Consider the following 12,433-nt stretch of genomic DNA (forward strand, 5'->3'; position numbering starts at 1 on the left):
GTGCGCAAGCGAGAACGCGCGTCGCGTCGCGTCGCATCGCGTCGTGTCGCGTCTTGTCGCGTCGTGTCTCGTCGCGTCGCGCGTTCGGCTCGTCCGCGGATTAGTCGCGCGCTAAGAGGCCGGCTCGCATGCGAGCTCGTCGCGGCGACGACGACGACGACGACGACGACGACGACGCGCGCGAGAGGCCGTCGCCGGCGAGACGCGAAATACATTTCGCTAACGAAGGAAACGAGATGCAAGGAGCCTTTCGCCATCGCGAAAAGAAGGTTCCTTTTTGCCCACACAGGTCGATGCTTGAGGACCCAGGAGTTCCCGCGGACGGCCCGTCGTTGTCTTCGATTGGCGCGGGTATTAACGGGGGGAGCGACGCGACCGCGCGCTTACGTAAGCTTAAAGGAAGGATTCGGAACGTCCGCGATACTTGAGCTCTCTCTCTCTCTCTCTCTCTCTCTTTCTCGCTCTCGCACTTCGGCTCTCCCTCTCCGACGAGAGCGAGAAAAGCGCGGAGATTCAGAGGCGAGCCAGCTCTCGTGCTTTACAATGCATCGTTGTACTGACCCGATTACAAGTTATCGCCTGCTGTAACGCGTCGCCTGCTGTAACGCGTCGAGATAAGCGCTCGAACCGAGTGAACCGGCGAGCTGCGGCATCGCGCCTCGACCGCGTCGTTTGTTCGTTGCGTTTGAGATCCTGACGAGAGCCTGAAGAGAGTTCCTCGACTTCTCGGCCTGCCTCGCTTCGACACAAGGCTAGATTTCAGAAGCGAGGATCTCATCGTATCGATGTCACCGCTGCTGCATCGATGAGGCAGCGCCTGGTGTTGGCCGGTGGCGTCAGACGCGGGAAATGACAGGCAGGAGGATTCTCGCGTGCCATTTCCGGATGGAGAGATCTTCCTGATGAGAAGATACTTTAGGCTCTCGCTGGAGCGTACTCGCGGTACGCTCCAAACAATGCGCCTCCTCTTTGAAAGTCAATCAACAGCCGCGAAATGACTGTAATACGAGTTGCGCACAGTCGTGCGCACGCGCAATCATTGCGTACGACCAACCTCGCATTACAGTCATTTTACGGCCGCGTTGATTGACTTTCGAGGGGGAAGAGTGGTGTCTGGGGCGTTTGACAAGTAAACTGCCGCGACCTCAAGCACCCCTTCCGCGCGAGTATCCTTCGCCCCGGCGGTAACGCCACGTTGGAATTCCGGGCACGCGTTTTCCCGCCCGTGACGTCATCGATCAAGAGTCCAGAGGGACCAGAAGCCACACCGCCGCTGGACACGTGTCTGATATGCGAGATACTATTTGGACCGTCAGGAGAGATGCTGACGAGATGTCCGTCCGCAGGAATCGCGATCTCGACGAGCGTGGACGAGGCAAGACTCGGCTCGAGCCGGCTGGCGAGGAGAACGCCAGAAGTCGAAAGTTGCGAGCCGCGGGTTTCCACGCGGCGCTCTTGCGAGCGCGAGGGACAAAAAAAGAGGAAAGTCGCGGCCGCAGAGTCGCAGTCGATCGTTCGCGGCGGCCGGCGCGGATCACTCTCGAAATCGGATCCAAAGGGGCCGCGCGCGATCGCGGCATTTCGGCGCGCTGGGAGAAAAAGAGAGAAAAGAGAGAGAGAGAGAGAGAGAGAGAGAGAGAGAGAGAGAGAGAGAGAGAGAGAGGAGGAGGAAAAAAAGGAGCGACACGTCGCGCAGCGCACACGGGCTTCTCGGCATCATCATCGCCAAGTTCTCGGCCACGAACGAAGAACGGATTTAACGATCGTTTCGCGCGGCGCGGCGCGGCGTGGAAAGAGAGCCGCGGGAGAGGAATGCCGCGGCGCGCCGGCGAGAGAGTCACGTCCCTCGTTGTATAGTAGTAGTAGCCGTCCGAAAGCGACGAGAGCGAGAAGAGAAAAGTACGCGTTAGGGCTTGCTGCAGCCGCGCTTGGTGTGCGCGCGGCCGCCTATATTTATCCGGCGATGCAATATTTGGCCGCGTCTTCGGGAAAGAAGAAGAGAGAGGATGGCCGAGAGCTGGAACGAGCGGGCGAGAGTGTGTGAGAGAGATAGAGAGAGAGAGAGAGAGATAGAGAGAGAGAGAGAAAGAGAGAGAGAGAGAGAGAGAGAGAGAGAGAGAGAGAGAGAGAGAGAAAGAAAGAAAGAAAGAAAGAGACTCGGGACCGGCCACATTCGTCCCAACTTGCAGCACACGGATGAACGAACGAACGAACGAACGAACGAACGAACGAACGAACGAACGAACGAACGAACGAACGAACGAACGGACGAACGGACGAACGAACGAACGAACGAACGAACGAACGAACGAACGAACGAACGAACGAACGAACGAACGAACGAACGAACGAATGAACGAACGAACGAACGAACGAACGGACGAACGGACGAACGAACGAACGAATGAACGAACGAACGAACGAATGAACGAATGAACGAACGAACGAACGAACGGACGAACGAGCGAACGAACGAACGAACGAACGGACGGACGAACGCAGCAGCAGCAGCAGCAGCGGCGACCAGCAGCTTGCGCGCCTCTCTTTCTCTCTTCCTCCCTCTGTTTATCTCTCCCGCTTCCTCTCCCTCTTCTGCTCCCTTTCTTTCTCTCTCTCTTTCTTTCTGCTTCCCTCTCTCTCTCTCTCTCTCTCTCTCTTTCTCTCTGCCTCCGTCTCTCTCGGTCTCTGTCGCCGTTTCCTTCTTTCTTCCTCTTTCTCTCGCTCCCTCCGTTCCTTCTTCTGCTTTATCACAATGAGCGGCTGCGTGTGCGTGTCGGTGTCGTTAGGCAGTAGCTGCCGGTGCAGGCGTGGTTGGTTCCTTGCCCTCTGTCGCGTATTTATATCTAGCGAGTAGAGCGAATGCATTGCGGCTCGCTTCTTGTTTGCCGGGACCGCTCCTCTCTTTCTCCCCCTCCCGCCCCTTCCCGATCTCTCGCTCTCGCTCTCTCTCTCTCTCTCTCTCTCTCTCTCCCCCTCTCGCCCTCTCTCCCTCTTATTCTTGCTCTCATCCTCGTCCTCCTCTCTGCCTTCGTTCGCGCTCTTTCCCTCTCCCCCCTCTCCTTCCCACTTTTCTCTCTCTCTTTCTCCCTTTCTCCCTTTCTCTCTCTCTCTCTCTCTCTCTCTCTCTCTCTCTCTCTCTCTCTCTCTCTCTCGCTTTTCTCTCGCATCGCAGCCCCGCCAAACCTGCTTCGCGAGCAGCGTTAACGCCTAGCGCCGGCTAATCACCGGGAATACGGCGGATTTTTCTCACCGATCTGCCGCGCGCGCGCGCGCGCGCACGCGGACCTGCTCTGATGACTTTTGGTTCCAGCGTGCGCACCAAGTCTTCCGGAAAATGTCGGTTCGTAACTCGCGGAGTGCATGAGCGAGCGGAGAAGCGAGCGGAGAAGCGAGCGGAGAAGAAGCGCGCTCTCGGAGATGCAGCCGGCCGATCGGCCGGTGCGGCGCGGTGCGGTGCGGTGCGGTAAACGCCGGTCGGAGATCATTTGCCTCCGAGAAATTAGATCGAACGACTAAACGGATCGAGAACGCACAGGATGGGGCAAATAATGGCCGGTAGATTGCGGTTTGGTCCGGCGCAATATCCTTCCCCTCCGCCCGTGCACCTCGCGCCGCGTCGCCGTCGTGTGCGCCGCTTCTTCTTCGCCTTCTTCTCCTTTTTTCTCCCTTGCCCCTGCCCCCCCCTCCCTCCCGCGAGATGCAGCGGTGCCCCGTTAAATCCGGTCTAGAAATATCGCGTTAACGTCGGCGTTAGCGGATCGAGGATAATAGTAATTTCCGATAGCGCGGCTAAGATCCCGAGTTTTTGCGCCCGGCAAGAACCTCGCTAACGCTTCGTGACCACCGAAGACCACGTGTGCGTGCGTGCGTGCGTGCGTGCGTACGTGCGTGCGTACGTGCACGCACGCGCGCGCGCGCGCGCGCGTAGCTGCCGCTCCGGTCGTGTCGTTACACTCGGTTCGGTCACGTTATTTGCGCGAGAGAGCGACTTATAAGTCCGTAATATTCGGAAGCCGAGATAGCTAATGAAACGTGTTACCTTTCAGGAGGCGCGAACGCGCGAACGCCCCGATGCATGCGCATGCCTCCGCGCTGGAAGCGCGCGCGTGTGCGCGCGTGTGCGTGTGTTTGCGCGAAACCACCACGCGGCCCCTCCCTCCTCCGTGTAACGTGTCTGTAGCGTGATGTTAATACGGACTTTCTACAATGGCGTGCCTGGTGCGCGCGGGTAAACGCTAATGTCGCGTCAAACGCATCGCGTGTACGTACGTACGACGAAAATGATAATGTAAATCCGAGATAAAAATTGCCACAACAACCTAGCCCAAGCCAACCCAACCCAGCCGACGCGCTGCGTTTCGCCTCCTCTTTCTTTTCCCGCTCCCTCCCGCCGCCCTCCCTCCGCCCCCCGGCGAACCCTTCGCCGCCGCCGCCGCCGCCGCCGCTTCTTCAAGAGGAAGAAGCTGCTCGTGTGTACACATATCGTCGTCCGAGAAGCAATTTGTGAACTCCGCGATTTCTCCGCCGCGCGATCGACGATGATCTCGAGTGACCATCGTATAAGTGATAAATGAGGGAGAGAGACAGAGAGAGCTTTTCTCCTCTCCGGGAATCGGGAGAGATTCGGTCACGGGTGAAAATTTAATGCGATTTTAATCGGCGGCGATTTTAATCCACGCCGGGGCGACAATGGGCAGCCGATCCCCGGCGACGGGGATCAAATCGGGAACTAACCAGCCTTAGACAGAAAAAAGGACAGGCGGCGAGGAAGCGGGAGGGAGAAGGCGAACGAGTCGGCGGACAATGGCAGAAATTATGAAAACGCGCGCGCGCGCGCGCGCGCGGCCAACAAAAGCATCCGCGACGCGATGAAAAACGCGCCACGGGATCGTCATATTGCCACTTTGTCGCGCACGGAGTCGCGCGGCTGAACTTGGCCGGCTTGTTCCCCGGCTGTTTTACATTGAAATGAAAAAAAAATGGAGATGGCGCGCGGCGGATCATCTTCATTCCGCGCGAATATTCCGGCCGCCGCGCGCGCGCGTGCAATATCCGCGCTCTCGCCGCGGCCACTAATCATCCCGGCCCGTCGCCGCCGCCGTCGCCGCCATCGTCGTCGTCGTCGTCGTCGTCGTCGCGCGCGCGCTTCCAAGTGCGCGGCAAGTCTAATTACGGCGTCGACGGCACCGACGCTCTCTCGCCATTAACGAGCTCTGCGCGATCCTGCGAGCGCGCGCGCGCGCGTTCGCGATATTCGCGAGTAAACAGCCGGCCGCTCGCGCGACGGATTTCTCTCCGGCGCGTTCGATTGCGGGCAATTAAACGGCCGCGCTTATTACGAGAGATAAAAGAAGGGGGCAATGGCTCTCTCGCGCGCACAGCGCCATAAACATCCGATCGCCTCGAGATCGATCGACGCGACGGCGAAGGAGCGAGCGGCCGCGTGAGCGGCATATTGTAATGATGTGATTAATCGCCGGTATGCCGCGCAAATTCAAAACGGCGGCGTTTGCGACTGCCGATGCCCGACGCCGCGCCGTTTATTTACGGCGTCCTCAGGATCTCGCCGATGAATGAAGCCGCGGCGACGCGGCGGACATTGCATTTTGTCTGACGCTTATCGCTCGTTCTCGTTAATTGCTCCCTCTCGCGATGAGGAGTCCGTCTTGCGAGCCGGGCACGCGGAAATCCCGTCGTCCGCCGCTCGCTTGAGTTTCGCGCTTATGTTGTTATTTCGACAAACAAACACACACACACACACATACACACACACGCACACACCTCTGATCAGAGTTCTCGTTAAGTCGGCGAACTCGGTCGCAAACTCCGGCCTGCCGATCGGCCGGATACATATCCGCCGCGGGATGATCCTCGGAAGAAAAGGCGCGAGAGAGAGGGGAGGGGGGAGAGAGAGAGAGAGAGAGAGAGAGGAGAGCAAATGACCGCCCCCTCGAAGTTCCTAGGCGAGGGAGCGACCAAAGGAATCGTGTCTCTTTAAAGTTATCGGGAGCAATCTCCCCCGGTTGCCACTGTTACAATTTCAAACAGTTCTGCGTTTCATTTATTTTTTATCGGGGAGAAGTTTGTTGACCTTGCAGTGCGAAACGCCAGGAATACATTGGTGGAGGCACGAAAGTGGGGTAGGCGACTGTGATGGTGGTGGTGCCGGCGGGCGGGCAGGGCGAGGGAGGAGGAGGAGGAGGAGGAGGAGGAGGAGGAGGAGGAGGAGGAGGAGGAGGAGGAGGAGGAGGAGGAGGAGGAGGAGGAGGAGGACGAGGAGGAGGAGGAGGAGGAGAACGACGAGGAGGTGGTGGAGGCGGAGGACGGCGGCGGAAAGTGGACGACGAGGGGTCGCGGGGGTCGCGAGGGTTGCGGCGGTCGCGGTGGCGGTGGCGGCGGCAGCGGCGGCGGCGGCGAGGGGTTGCCCCCGGAGTGGGATGAATCGGAGGCGAGGCGAGTTATTTCGTGCGAAGTGTGCATTGCCCGAATTTGCCTCCGTGCATTTTTTTGCTCGCTCGATTCCCGCGCTACTCCATCATCCGCGACGCGCCTAAACATGGTCGCGCGCGGTAGAGACGACGACGACGACGACGACGACGACGATAACGACGAGCGCAGCGTCGCCGAAAGGTGCGCGCACCGCACCGACACGACTACTCCACCGTCCTTCTTCTTTCTCGCCCCCGCTCTCCCCCTCTCTCACCCCGTCGCGCGGCGACGCGGTGTGCTCGGCTGGTTACTTTATAATTGTCCCGGCGGAACGAAATAATTCGACTCTTTGATGGCCAATTAGCGCCGAGCATGGGCCTCCCCCCCTGCCCTCTCCTCTCCCTCCGGCGGAGACGCTCTTTTCGATAAAAGTCATTTTATCCGGGGCGCGCGCGCGCGCGCGCGCGCTCGCGATTGTTCGATAAACGTTTACGGAATGCGGCGCGGAATTTCATTATTGGTCACAGCATAGATCTTGAGGGTAGTAATAACAGTAGGGGGTGGGGAGGGGAGGGGGGCGTGTGTAATGACTCCAGAGCTATTACCGAATAAATAGTATTAGCGCCTCCGCGCCATTATAATTGCGCGGTAACTGGTAATTCGACGTAATCTCCAGGGAGGTGGGGGCGGCGCGGCGGGGCGAGAGGGAGGAGGGAGGACGTGGCGCAATATTGCGCGGCGCGAGTCGTCACGAGTAATAATCATTAAAATTGCCGATGCGCAACAACAATCTCGCCGGTCGACATCGCGGCAATTACGCGCGCCGGATTGTTCATCCAGGCCGAGCGACATTTTTCGCGAATCTTCTCCACTGCGGATCGACGCTATCCGCGCGCTCTCGAGGTTAATCCCGCCGACCGATCCGCGGCCCCTTTCTTCTCTCTGGGTCATCTGACCCGAGGCGGCGGCGGCGGCGGCGGTCGGGTGCCTAAATTGAAAGTACGGCCGTACGGTACGGCCTTAAAAGTGCGACTAACGACAGGTTGGGTTAGACTCACTCTCTCTCTCTCTCTCTCTCTCTCTCTCTCTCTTTCTCTCTCTCTCATTCTCGGGCTTCGCGTGTCTGCGTAGCGTCTGGCCACGTGTGTCTTGCACCGACTCGCCTGGCGGGCCGCCTCGCCTCGCCTCGCCTTCGCTTGGCACGGCTCTCTTTCGCGAGTTTTTTGACTTCGCGTTGCGAACCTCCCGGGGGAACTGTTTCGCCGGTCCGTTTCAGACCGAATTTAAAGCGCGCGTGCTGGTGAAAAGGAACACCGTGCAAAGGGTGCAACGGAGGGCCGGCGCGGCGGGGCGTGCGGTGAGTGCGGCGAAGGGGGCGGCGCCGGAGAAGGCAAGAGGAGACGACGAGGGAGCCGGCGCTGGAAAATCGCGCGCGAGCCGAAATAAAGAAGCGCAGGCGGCAGCATTTTCGGTAGCGTCGTCGCGAGTCGTCGCCGTGTAATTGAAATGATTATCCGACTCGTAATATCGCGGACTGATGGTCGTCACGTTCGCGTCGCATCGTGCCCTCCCCGCCGCCTCTATTTTCTTTCCTCTCTTCTCCTCTTCTCTCGCCCTTTCTCTCTCTCTCTCTCTCCCTCTCTCTCTCTCTCTCTCTCTCTCTCTCTCTCTCTCTCTCTCTCTCTCTCTCCTTTTCGTTAATGGACGATGAAACGTAATTTTAATATCAATTGACCGTACGGTTGCGCACTCTATGAGCCTCCCTCCCCCTCCCCTTCTCCCTTTGTCGCGCGCGCACGCGCGATTTTATTAACAATCATTTTATTTGAATATCAATTACTCGGTGTCATTATGCGTTCGGGTTTTTACCGACGATTATTAACATCCGCGCCTCGCGAGCGCCGACGAGCGCACAAGTCAATTAGATTATTACAAGCGCGTGAGATGAATAATTGTTTTATCGCGCGGGCTCGCGCGTCCGCTGATTTCGACGAGCATGTTTGGCAACTACCACCTGATTAACGCGTAACGATACCGTTAATTTTCTCCTACGCGATCGCACGTCCGGTAATATTCATGAGTTTTTACTCCGCTCCGGCGCTGATTGCATAATGCCGCTTATTACGTCCGCAATCAGCCCTGAACTACGTCGGACTATCCTCGTCAATTTGCCCGCGGCGCGTTCTTGCGCGCGCCACGTGCGTGCGTGTGTGCGTGCGTGCGTGCGTGCGTGCGTGCGTGCGTGTGCACCGCTCTGTGCATGCGCTCGCTATTTTCCCCTCTTTTTTTTTTTCACATAACCGAAGCCCGCGATCGCGAAGCGCGATACCGTCGTCAATCGCATCGCCGGGAATCAATGCGCGCTTTGCGTCTACTAGACACGCGCTGCGTAATGCGACGCTTCGCAAGCGTTCAAGTTGCATGCTCACCATTCGGCGTTCAGCGACGTCCAACCAGCCACCCGGGTCTTGTCCTCGGTCCGCGCCGTCCAGGTCGGAGCCTCCTCGGCAGCCAGCACCGCGTCCGGTCGCTGCCTCGCTCACTTGGTCGGCACTCGCGAGCGCGGCCATTTTTTCGCGACGATTTGTCGGCCAGCGGAAAATGCGCGGCGCATTTGGGCGTAGGACGCACTCGATAGAAATCGCGAGCCCGAAGAGCGCGACGGCCTTCGACAGGGTCTCGCGTGGGAGGACAAACGGCAAAAACGCGGGAATCCGCGAGATTCCCAATTTCCCGAAGAAGACATGCGCGGTTAGGCTCGAACGGTTCGGCTTCGCGAACATCCATAGATCGCGCGACTAGTCGCGCCGATTCCGAAGTCTTACGAGCGCCCCCAAGCGCCGAATCTGCGACGCGACAGTTCGAGTCTTCGCGCGGCCAGTTTCCCGACTCGCCGAAATTCCGGGGGCCCAGGGCCGACCACGTTGCGCTACGGGCCTGGGCAAAAGGAAGAAAAGGGAGAAACAGAGCGAAAAAGAAAAGGGAAACAGTTTCGCCGATTAGAGATACGAGAGCGTGGAGCGCTCGCCGAGGGAAAACGCGCGCAGATATCGCGAGCGCGGCAACACTTGGCGATCGCAGTAACTCAAGCGTGTTTGGCTGATCCAACGAGAGCGCGATCCGGTTCTCAATCGCAAAAAGCGCAGCGCGCGGGGCCACGGGAAATCCGTAGAGCCACCTTCGCGCTGAGCCTGCTGGCCGCGCGAGCCGGCACTCCGGCGTTCGGTGTCCGCCGAAGCTGCATTTCCTCCCCGCGGGAGGAAAAGCCGCATCCGCATCGTCCGGCCGCGAACTCTGGCGGGTCTGAAACAAAAAGGCCCATTTCTCTCGGTTAGTCGTGTCGAAAATTCGCGGCCTCGAGGGGCAGCATGTATTATCCCCTCGGGACCGACCGAGCTGAAGAGTGCCTGGCACCCTTAACTCTTAAGAGTTACTACCAAATATCAGCCCGAGCCAACTTGTCTTGTTGTGTTTGTAGCAAAGTAGACGCGAGGACCGATCTGTTTCATCATAATGTTGTCACTACTGGTAGTGTGAACGAATAAAATTACCCATGAAATTACACTGTCGGGGTGATGATGTTTTCTGATGGGATCGAAATTTCGCACAGGGTGAAATTTCACCCATGGTCGCAGCCCTTAAGGGCTGCTGTCTCTGCTCGGCGCGATGTTAAGGGCTGTTGTGACTGCTTGGCCCTTTGGTCACGTGACCTTCGCTTGGCGAGACGCGCCGGAGAACATCGTTACGTAGGTTTCGCTCGCTCGCGATTACCTGACGATCCCCGATGCTCGAATATCCCCGTTTGTGTATTTCTCTACGGGAAATAAAGAAGAACGCTGAAGCAAGCTATGCGAGCAATTGGAAAACTGAAAAATTACGTTGTATAACGTTAGGAAGTGCAAACGAGGGAGAAGAATTTTCTTCCCCGTGATTAGCAGCTTTTTCCGCGAAGTGTCGCAACTGACGCAACGAGTCGCCTCGAGCTGAAATCGACAGAAGGCAAAAAGAAATCGCAGGCATGCGACGTGCGACACGCAAAAGTACGTGTCGTCCTTGCGGTGGATTCGTGGATCGGTTTTGCAGGATACAGATTTCTAAAGATTCAGGATACATCAGGATACATCAGGCAACCGAAATGGTTCGTGCCGGTTCTAGCTCTTGTCATTGTCAAACTGCACGTGCGCGCGTTGTCAATTAAAAAGTGTGGTTATGTGTGCCTAAACGAAAGCTTATTCAACAGAGAATTCATTCAAAGTGTACGACACTTATGGAAATTAATTGTTTAAAGTTTTGCATATACCAAAGCGGCGCGAACTTTCTTGATTACCCGATACGCTGAAATGAACGGGAGAACATTGGAGAAAGTAATGAATAAACCTCCATATTAGTGTTCCAGATTTCAATAATCCTAACCTGAATACACGGCGACGACTCTGAGCAACATTCGAAGAGTTCCATTGTCGTCGCTCATTGTTTATGAAAAAGTTATCAACGGACAAAGTTTGAAGAACACGCTGGCCAACTTTGACATCACTTTAGCACTTTCGAGGAAATATTACACGTGCGAGTGAGCTTTTATCCTACGATCCTACGAGAACCCGACTGGTCTAACCTACGTCACTGTCAAGTTTAAAAATTTGCGGAGCTCCATGTTTGCATATTCAACGTAAATTAATACAGTGCAGTAATAAACCGCAAAGCACACTATATACCATCTATATCATATAATAATCACATTATATGATAAAAAGTTGATTTCTCTCGAAACGAGACGAGATTAGATCAGGTCGCAGGGGGTTAGGTTAGGTTAGGTTAGGTTAGGACGAGCTCATGTTAGATAAGGTCAAACCTGTTTTATCGGCGACTTTTTAACGAACAACGAGCGCGACGGAGCTGAAGCCTCTCGAATGTCGCTCAGGACGATGACCTTGACAGCGTGTGTCAAGGTCGACCTGATCCCAAGGATCGTTAACGCGAGGCCTCCTCCCGATAATCATCGAGACAGCTAATCGGTGCCTCGGCAAAAGGGCGACAGCGACTTCCCGCGAGTCTTCTTTGCTGCGGGATGAATGAAGCGTCGCGGGAGGGGGGAGGAGGGCCGCGAAGTCGCGCATCGCGGCGCAAATCAAAACCGAGACGGAGCCTATTGATCGCTTTCTTGGCGCGTTTGTCCGCGACTGTCGGTCGGCGGCGTTTACAGGCGTTGTGCAGCCCGCATAATTGCCGCTCGCCGAAAAAGTCAGAGAGAGAGAGAGAGAGAGAGAGAGAGAGAGAGAGAGAGAGATGAGTCCTCGGGAGAACGGCGCGCGAAATTGCCGCGCTTAGAGCACATTTCGCCCACATGTCAGCGCTTGCTCGAGCGAGTCGCGCGCGCGCGCGCGCGCGCGCGTGCACATCCGAGCTGAATGCCGCTGCTCCCTCGGCGTACGGAGTACGAAAGAAGTCCCGAGGCGAGGCGAGCTATATTAATTAAAACACGCGGAGGTAAACGATCGGCGGTCACCCGGCGGCAGCGGCGGCGGCGGCAGCGGCGGAGGAGGAGGGGAGAACGCGCGCGGCAGGGCTGTCGTGGCCGGCTTCGTGTACATAATTGCCGTGATTACGGCTACGTCAGTTCGGTGCATCTAGCTGCGCGTGCATGCGTGCGCGCGCGGCGGATTCAGTTGATCCGGGTGCGCGTAACGGCGCGCGGCGCGGCGCGGCGCGGCGCGGCGGAAACGCTGGCAACTCCGCGCGACGGAGTAATGCGCAGCATCATTATCTGGAGCAGTGCTCAGCGAGAAGCATCATCCGAAGAGAGCTCGTTAATTTGCGCGCGCGCGAGCGCGCGAGAGCGACAAGTCGAACGCGCCTCCGCGAGCGGCGTCGGCTCGCGACGGCTCGCGAGGCGCGATCTTCCGAAATAGAAGACGAAGAGGGACAGGCGGAAACGAGCGGGACAAAGTCGCTCGCTCTCTTCCCCCTGTCTTCCCCGCCCCCCGCCGCCACCGCCTCCTCCTCCTCC

General features: G+C 57.5%; 2 protein-coding genes across 2 annotated transcripts in view; both read right to left on the minus strand.

Annotated features, from left to right (window-relative positions):
• The window catches only part of LOC112588113 (probable serine/threonine-protein kinase mps1), an 11,301-nt gene extending 2,302 nt beyond the window's left edge, over positions 1–8,999 (minus strand). The window contains exon 1 of the mRNA XM_025296706.1: positions 8,859–8,999. Coding sequence (XP_025152491.1) covers positions 8,859–8,999 — 141 coding nt within the window. The remainder of the gene's footprint in view (positions 1–8,858) is intronic.
• The window catches only part of LOC105187009 (zinc finger protein 768), a 34,908-nt gene extending 25,177 nt beyond the window's left edge, over positions 1–9,731 (minus strand). The window contains exon 1 of the mRNA XM_025296692.1: positions 8,859–9,731. The gene's annotated coding sequence lies outside the window, so the exon portion shown is untranslated. The remainder of the gene's footprint in view (positions 1–8,858) is intronic.
• Between the last annotated feature and the right edge of the window lie 2,702 nt (positions 9,732–12,433).

The sequence above is a fragment of the Harpegnathos saltator genome, unplaced genomic scaffold, assembly GCF_003227715.2.
Source record: "Harpegnathos saltator strain DR-91 unplaced genomic scaffold, Hsal_v8.6 scaffold156, whole genome shotgun sequence".
NCBI lineage: Eukaryota > Metazoa > Arthropoda > Insecta > Hymenoptera > Formicidae > Harpegnathos > Harpegnathos saltator.